Raw genomic sequence first — 8,635 nt, 5'->3', positions numbered from 1 at the left:
CAAAAAAAAAAAAAAAAAAAAAAAGAAAAAAAAGAAAAGTGGCTCTTTGTTTCAGGCACAATGGCTGAAACAGGTTGACAGCCTCAGCTACACAGTAAGACTTTGTCTCAAATAATAAAAATAAAATGCTATAATCCCCACAGTGACTTTGTGTTGTAAATATGGCAACCCACATTCTTTTACAATAATTCAAGACAACATCTATGCTGGCTAGTGTTTTGTCAATATGACAGAAGCTACAGGCATCTGAGAAGAGAACTCAATGAGAAATGTGCTATGGCCAAGCCTGTGGGGCATTATCATCACTGATAACTGACGTAATCTTGACAGGCTTGTTTCACCCAAGCTCCTGCCTTAAGTTCCTGTCCTGAGTTCCCTCGGTTATATGTAACCTGATGTGAAACATTTCCCTCTGCAACTTGCTTTTGGTTGTGGTGTTTTATCAAAGCAACTGAAACCTTAAGACAATATCCTATATAAATCCCCCAGAATAGTCACAGCAGTATGTGTGAGACCAGTCTAAGATACAAGTCTGCCACTGCTGAGGCCTTCCTGAAATGCTTGGGAGGAAGCACTTGCCTCAGAGACTAGGACTAAAACAAGTCCCCTGGGGCCATATAGAAGGAAGACTGATGATGCCTGGGGGTTAGCTGTGCTCAGCTGTACAGCATGTGCTTAAGAGTATGCAAAGCTCCAGCTTCCATTCCTGGCAGAAACCTAAGAGGTAGGGAAAGTAGACACAGACTGTTCATGCTTTCTCCTTTTCCCTGCTATGAAACCACAGACAGCATGTGGGATGGCTCCAAACTCAGGAGAGTCCTCTCCCAAGAACCTACCATGCGGACACCTTGATTTCGCTGTTTCTATCTCTAGAACTATACAGAATGCTGTTCATGTTTCCAGCCTGGACTATCTAACAAGAATCTTCTATTAAAGACAACAGCCAGACACAGTGATGTATGTATACCCTTAATCCCAGTACTTAGGAGGCAGAGGCAGGTGGATCTCTGTGAATTGAGGTCAGCCTGATTTCCGTAGAGTTCTGGAATAGCCCAGTCTACATAGAAAAATGCTACCTTAAGAAGGGAGGACAAAGGGGACTGGAGATGGTCCAACAGTTAAGACAACTGGCTATTCTTCCAGAGGACCTGGGTTCAATTCCCAGCACCCACATGGCAGCTCACAACTATCTACAACTCTAGTTCCAGGGACTCAACAATCTAACATAGACATACATGCACACAAAAACAACACACACTAAATAAATAGATTATAAATAAACAAATAGACAATCAAACAAGAAGCTGCTCAGGGGCCAGAGAAATGGCTCAGCAGTTAAGAGTACTTGTTATTCTTGTAGAGAACCCAGGTTCAGTTCTCAGCACCCACATGGCAGCTCACAACCTTCCATTATTATTCCAAGAACATGACATCTTCTCTAGACTCTGGAGAATCAGGCATCCACAAGGTACACAGATATACATACAGGCAAAACACTCAAAAATATTAAGAAAAAATAAAAGGTTTATCAGGCATAGTGCCCTAACACCCAGGAGGCAGAAGCAGGCAGAGCTCTGTACGACTGAGGCCATCTCAGTCTATCTACATAATGAGTTTCATCTAGACCAGACATGGTTACTCAGTGAGATCCTGTTTCAAAAGGACTAATTAATTGGTTAATTAAGATTGTTAGTTAAAAACGGAAGAGCAATACAATACTCCATCCACATGTGTACTGCCGTAATGCTGGAGTGGAAGACAAGAAGATCAGATATTTAAGGTCATCTTTGGCCAAACAGAGATTGCACAACAAAAGGCAGGCCACTAGTAATGTCAGCACTGGGAGGCAGACACAGGAGAATCTCAGGGACTTGCTGGATAAACTCCAGACAAATTGTGTTCTAGCTCAATAAAAAACATTGTCTCAAAGGAAGTGGATAGGGTTTCTCAGGATGACTCTCAAGTTGCCTTTTAGCCAACACATGTACATACACCTGCAAAGAGATACATATGAGTGAAACAGAGAAGCCAAACAAAAGAATCCAAAAATGAACATTATACAGAGGTCCTCAGTGAGGCATTTTCCTAATAGCTCCAAGAAACAAATGACCTGAAATTAGTCTAACATCACCAGTCCAAACATGCAAACACAGTGAAACAAAAGGTTCTAGTACACTGTCATAGAGAGTTTGCTCAAATACACAGGAATGAAAAGCATCCAAATGTGTTTGTGTTGGAGGCACCAAGGCTTAGAACAGCAGTTCTCAACCTGGGGTCCGATGACCCTTTCACAGCCCTGCCCAAGACCATTGGAAAACAGAGATATTTACATCACGATTAAACAGTTGCAAGATTACAATTAAAATGTAGCAACAAAAATAATTTTATGGTTGGCGGGCAACTACAACATAAAGAATGGTATTAAAGGGTCACAACATTCATTAGGAAGGTTGAGAACCCACTAGAGAAACCTAGAATGTTAATCACACAAGGGGTCCCTTCAAGGGAAGGAATGAAAACCTAATCAGCATAGAAGGCTGACATAAACACTCTTTCTAGCCTGGTGATCTTTGCACTATCTGTGTGAGCAGAGACTTTTCCAGCATTGGGCCCTCCCCAGACTCTTATGAATTTATTTTTCTTAGTCAATCTATAGAACCTATCTTTATGGATTTTACAAGTAGTCCTGATGCAGTCACATCTGATCTGTCCTCAGGGAGACTTATGTGTGCTTTGTTGTACATGTGGGACTGAGTTAAATTATCCCCAGAATAGCTTTCACCAATCTGTGTTGTGCTTAAATATGCCTAAAATAAAACACTGAGGTCAGACTCCTGAAGTCTGAACCTACACTGGCTACTCAGTCAAGCTGAGAGGCAAACTGCCTTCTCCCCTTCCCTCCACCGCCTCCCCAACCGAGCTCATCACTATGCTGGCTGTGAAGGTCACAGAGAGCCCTGCATGTCTACATGTGCTTGCCTACAGAGTATTTTGAGTCTTTCCACCAAGCACATGCCTTTCAAATAAGTAGGGAGTAGCAACTTCTCAGGGGACAGAACAATAAGCATGTATATGATCTGACTTGAAAAGATGCCAGGCCAGGTAAGAACTAGCAGAGTGCTTGGGGCCTGCACAGAAAACAACAGAAGGCAACAACCTAGTTGTGAGGCTGGGTTTCCACCTGGGAAAGACTTCAAGATTCCTTTCAAACAATTTTTTATGCTTTTATAATTGTCTTTTGTAAAACAGGATACTGCTATATGGCCCTAGTTGTCCTTGAACTTAGTTTAGGGTAAACTTTCACTTTTGACTTCACATGCTAGACTCCCAGGCAGGTGCCAGCCACCACATCTGCCTTCTGCTGTTTCTTTTGTCACTGAGTGTTGGAATGCAGTGCCTAGTAGACAGGTGCCTACTACACAGAAGGTGATGGGTCTGACTCACAGCCAGCCAATACCATTTCCCCAACACACACACAACAGGTGCACTGAATGAGACTGTCACTCTTGAGGAACTGAAAAAAGTGTGTACAGTGGCTCCTCTCAAAGTAGACAACACAGCCTGCAGACTTTCTGGGACACCATACTAAGCACATGAGTCAACTGACTGAATGACAGAAATCAAAAGGAGGGCACAAGGGGAGAGGTCAAGACAAGAAACTTTGAAACACACTCCCAAACAAAGATGGAAACAAAGGCTGAGATCTAGTTGAGACTTCCAACAAGAGCACTGGACAGGTACTCAGAATGGATGGCCCATATGTTCTACAACTAAACAAATATACAAATCCATGATGGCTGATAGAAGTGAGACTACTGATTTTAGAAATAGGCAGAAGGGGAGTCAGGTCAGAAATAAGCGTATCATCTGGGTACAACAGCACATGCCTGCAGTCCAAGCTGCCTAGGAAATGTTCTATGCACATTTGAGTGCAGGCGTGCGCACAAATACACAAATATATAATTAAAAAACAAAAAACAAAAACAAAACAAAAAAACCCCAACTAAGTGGAAGCAGCCAGGCACAGTACCCACACCTGTGAGTCCAGTATGGGAGGTAGAAGCAAGACAATCAGAAGTTCAAGATCAGCCCTGGGCTGGCAAAAATGACAAATGTGAATACCACCCCAGGAGGAAAGACAAAACTTTTATCACTGCCCCCACTTAAAAAAAAAAAAATGTGATTTAAAATATTTTTAAAGAAACAAACGGAAAGAAACACGTATCATAGGGCCAGCTAGCATTTCTGTAAGATATGCTCCATTTCTCACCTCACCATCTGGTCCAATGGCAGGTGTCTGTCCTTCAGCATTTTCTGCCTTCTGCAAATAGAGAGACAAGGTCAGTTTGACCCTACAGGCCCAGGCCACTAAGTGTACAGCCAAGCCAATTCCAAGGGGTGCCTGTGCTTAGTCAAGCCCAGCGAACCTTCTTTTTCTTTTTCTTCTTCTTCTCCTTGGCAACCTGGGCAGCTTTGTGCTGCCGCACCAGCTCTGTGAGGTTGGCCACATACTCATCTGTCTGCTGCAGGAGGTAGGCCAGGCGCTTGTCCTTCTTCTGGTCAATGAGCTTTCGGTAGCCCTCCTCATCTTCAGCCTGTAAAACCAAGGCAGGGTGAAACACAGTCTTGTGGAGTGCACAGCTGAGGACTGTAGAAGCTCAGTCATGAGTGCTACTGTAACCACTGCCAACCCCATGCTGAATCTCAAGGGTACAGCCAGACAAGACAGGTCTTGTCATGAGCCATTCACATAGGGCATAATGGAGTTCTAGTAGGGCAGCAGTGGCACAGGCCTTTAATACTAGCACTCAAGAGGCAGATCTCCATGAGTTTGAGGGCAGTCTGGTCTACACAGTGAGTTCCAGGACAGCCAGAGCTACAGACAGAAACCCCATCTCAAAAAAACAAACACACACACCCCAAAGAGAATTCTAGACTCTCTCTCCAAAAAAATGTTATCACAAATCCCAACCTTTGTACCTGATCTGGGCCCTATCACCAAAAATCTCAACCTCCTTCTTTCTACCTGATCTGGGCCCATCTCTACAAATCTCAGCCTTGACTTCCTCATATCCCTTTACCAACAAATAAAAGCTAGAGCTGGGCATCGTGATATATGCCTATAATCCCAGCACTTGGTCAGCAGCAGCAGCAGCAGGTGAATCTTAAAGAGTCTGAGTACAGCCTGGTGCTTAAACAAAAAGCACCACACAGCAGATGAGCCCCCTGGGCACTCGTCCAGTAATCCAGTTCCCTGCTGACGGCCTGCAAGGCCCCACCTGATCCAGCTTTGCAGGCTCCTGGATCCAGTCTCCTGCTGTCCAGCACCATGAGGCTCTAGGGGCCCAGAGGGCACCTTGTGTACCTTGTGTTTGGTGTCCTGCTTCCTTGTCCTTCTCTCCTTCTTGGGCCCTTTCTTCTCCCCTACCAAGCTCTGCTCCACAGCTTCTACTCCAAGTCAGTCTGACAGCTGCCCAGCCCTAGGCCTGCCTCAATGTTTCTACCCATTTATACTACGTCTATTTTGTCTCTTCAAAGGCAAACAGGAGCCGTATGAAGATAAAGATTATTCTCCCTTCTGTGGCCCCAGTATACATGCTGGGGGCAAACCCAGAGCTGATAACAGTAGTTGTCCACTTAGCAACTGCACCATGATCAAATGTCAGTGGGACTCATCTGGATAGAGTCTTCAGTGCACCTTCTGTGACTCACAGAAGGCCCAGAGCAGAAGGGAGTCACAACTAGCCTGCACTTACAGCCATGCGGCTCTTCCTTCAGCTCCACTTCTAAGCCAAGCCACAGAGCATCTATATATAACAGCATTCGTCACACAGGGTTCAGGAGCAAGAAAACTGGTGTGTACCATAAGCCTCCGCATTCGCTCCTTCTCAATGCGCTCATTTTCTTTCTTCTGCTCCCGCTCAGTATTGGCATGGTAAGTGGCCACAGCCTTGGTGAGTTTCTGGAGTTTGCCTGTGACCGATCTGTGGTACTCCCTGAAGTCCTTGGCATGCTGCAGAATACTGTTGAGGTACTCCTGCAGAGAGACAACGTTGAGGGCTATGAGGCAAAACTGTACCCACAGCTTGTTTAAAGACAAAAGAGCACTGGGAACTGGCTCAGTGGCAACACACTTCTCCAGCACAGATGGAGCTCTGGTTCCATCGTCAGCACCTCAAGGAAAAAGGGTACTGTCCACAGAATAAGGCCACTGTATCAGCTCTGCTCATGATAAACTGCTGCTAACCCCTGTGCTATGACAAGGTCCCTAGGATCCAACAGTTGGGAGTACCAAGTGAACTTGTTGAGGAAGGATTAGAGACAAGGTCTCACTATATAACTCTGGCTGTCCTGGAACTCACTATGTGGACCAGACCAGCCTCAAACTCAAAGATCCACCCGTCTTTGTCTCCTAGGTGCTGGGATCAAAGGTGTACAGCCCTGCACCTGGCTCACGTGACCCTCTTGCCAGAGAAAACTTGACCCTATGAATCAAGTTCTTTTTTTTTTGTTTTTCGAGACAGGGTTTCTCTGTGTAGCCCTGGCTGTCCTGGAACTCACTCTGTAGACCAGGCTGGCCTCGAACTCAGAAATCCGCCTGCCTCTGCCTCCCAAGTGCTGGGATTAAAGGCGTGCGCAACCAACGCCTGGCCATGAATCAAGTTCTAAGCATGCTTTCTATTCCTACCCTTTGCTCAGCTGTGTCCCTTTGAGGAACTTATTCTGACACATCAGTGACTCCAGGACTGCCAGGGCAATTTTTAATTATGAAATGTAAAATACTAGCCCTAAAGCTGGGAGTAAGGTGGTACACACCTATGCTCTCAGCACTTGGAAAGTAGAGGCAGGAGGATCTGAATTCCAAGCCATCCTGAGCTAAGAGTGAGAACCTGACTCAAGAAAGCAAAGAAGTTATGGTATGTCCCAAATAGGGGTACGGTGACAAAATTTATAGACAACTGGGAAATACTGCACAGATGAATCATAGATCAATGTATCTGAATTTTACTAAAATGGTAGACAGTTAACTTTTACCCAGTGAATCATCCTAACAGTTCTGCTATTTAACATCTCAGTAATATATATACACACACACAAAGAAAATGGAATGATAACTACCAAAATGTTAACCATAATGAACACAGAGCATTAACTTTTTGTATTTTCTTACGTGTGAAGCTAGAAATTGAACCTATGACTATGTGGTGTGTGATGGGTAAGTATTCTATCAATGAACCACATCTTAGGCTCAGGCTGCCCTTAAATCTATACTATTTCTGCCTCAGTCTGTGAATAGCTACGCTATATTCTGGAATAGAGAGTCATTGTTTTTAAAATGTATAAACCATAAATGAGCGACCAAGCCCATCAAGGTGAGAGCTGTAATCTTAGCCTACAGGAAACTGAGGTACAAGGATTACTGAGTCTGATGGCCAGTCTGGGTTATACAGAGAGTACCACAACAGTCAGGGCTACTTAGCAAGACTCTATTTCAGAAAACAAACAAAGAAACAAAAACAAACAAACAAAAAAAAAACCAAGGTTGGAAGATGCCTGAGTGGTTAAGAGAATTTCTTGCTCCTGCAGAAAACATGGGTTCACTTCCCAGCATCTACATAGTAGCTAACCACCATCTTTAACTCCAATTCTAGAGAATATGATGTCTTCTCTTTTGATCTCCTTGGGTACCAGGCATGCATGCAATGTGCAAATAAAATAAATATGCATAAAGCTAAACAAATCTTAACAAAAATAAAACAAATGAATACATGAGCAGACTGATTCATTAACAAGCCTATCTGACAACAGACTTTCATTTCCTTGATGGACTTTGTAAAAGTCAGTCTCTTGTGGTTTCTCCTTGCTCAGAGCCAAAGCCCAAACCTTCCCTATGGCTCACTTTGCCAACTACCCCATCCTCGTTTCTAGATGAAACATGGGAGCATGTTGCAGCCCCAGGGCCACTGCCCTTCCTCAGCATGGCATCCTTGCTTGAGTCTCTCTGCTCTGCCTCCTCATGGAAACCTCACTGAGCCTCTTCTGTCTGAGGTGGATCCTTCTTTAAAGGCCCTGCTCCTCTCCTCCCACCTTTTGAACTTGCCCAGTATGATCACTGCTCATCTCTTACTGTTTGCTATATGTACTGGCACACTGCTGTGCCCAGGACACTCTGGCTCAGCCATGGAGAGACTCATTAGCAGAGCACACCCTACAAGGCGAACAAACCTGGTGCTTCTGGCGGCGCTTGCGCTCCTGTTCAATCTTCTGCTGCTTCTCCAGCTTCTCAGTGATGCGGGCCTCTCGCAGTGACTGCCGCTTGCTGCGCTTGTAGGCCTTGGCATTGAGGGCTGTCTCTAGGGCCGTGTCTCTTCGCATGCACACCACCACCTCCTGACGCAGCTTTAGGGTGGAAAGTAAGACACTGGCATTAGGCATGATGGGTTTGTGCTGTCTGAAGAGATGTTCACAAGTGATGACCACATGCTGGCTAGATGATCCTACAACAAACTGCCTGGAATGCAGAGAATGCTTGGGAGGCAGCAGGTGGGACAAGCAAAGAACAGAACATAAAAGATCAGGACTTTTCTACACACACACACACACACACACACACACACACACACACACACACACA

The 8,635-nt window shown here is 44.8% G+C and overlaps 1 protein-coding gene across 5 annotated transcripts in view; it reads right to left on the bottom strand.

Annotated features, from left to right (window-relative positions):
• The window catches only part of Smarca4 (SWI/SNF related, matrix associated, actin dependent regulator of chromatin, subfamily a, member 4), an 89,129-nt gene that overhangs the window by 56,628 nt on the left and 23,866 nt on the right, over positions 1-8,635 (bottom strand). For all 5 annotated transcript variants that reach the window (XM_028763883.1, XM_028763884.1, XM_028763880.1 and 2 more), the window contains 4 exons: positions 8,227-8,400; positions 5,864-6,037; positions 4,428-4,595; positions 4,271-4,321 (listed from right to left, as the gene is read on the bottom strand). In XM_028763883.1, coding sequence (XP_028619716.1) covers positions 4,271-4,321; positions 4,428-4,595; positions 5,864-6,037; positions 8,227-8,400 — 567 coding nt within the window. The remainder of the gene's footprint in view (positions 1-4,270; positions 4,322-4,427; positions 4,596-5,863; positions 6,038-8,226; positions 8,401-8,635) is intronic.

Source organism: Grammomys surdaster, unplaced genomic scaffold, assembly GCF_004785775.1.
Source record: "Grammomys surdaster isolate TR1022 unplaced genomic scaffold, NIH_TR_1.0 140, whole genome shotgun sequence".
Lineage (NCBI taxonomy): Eukaryota > Metazoa > Chordata > Mammalia > Rodentia > Muridae > Grammomys > Grammomys surdaster.
The sequence above is the reverse complement of the archived record's forward strand: the minus strand, read 5'-3'. Positions and strand labels throughout refer to the sequence as shown.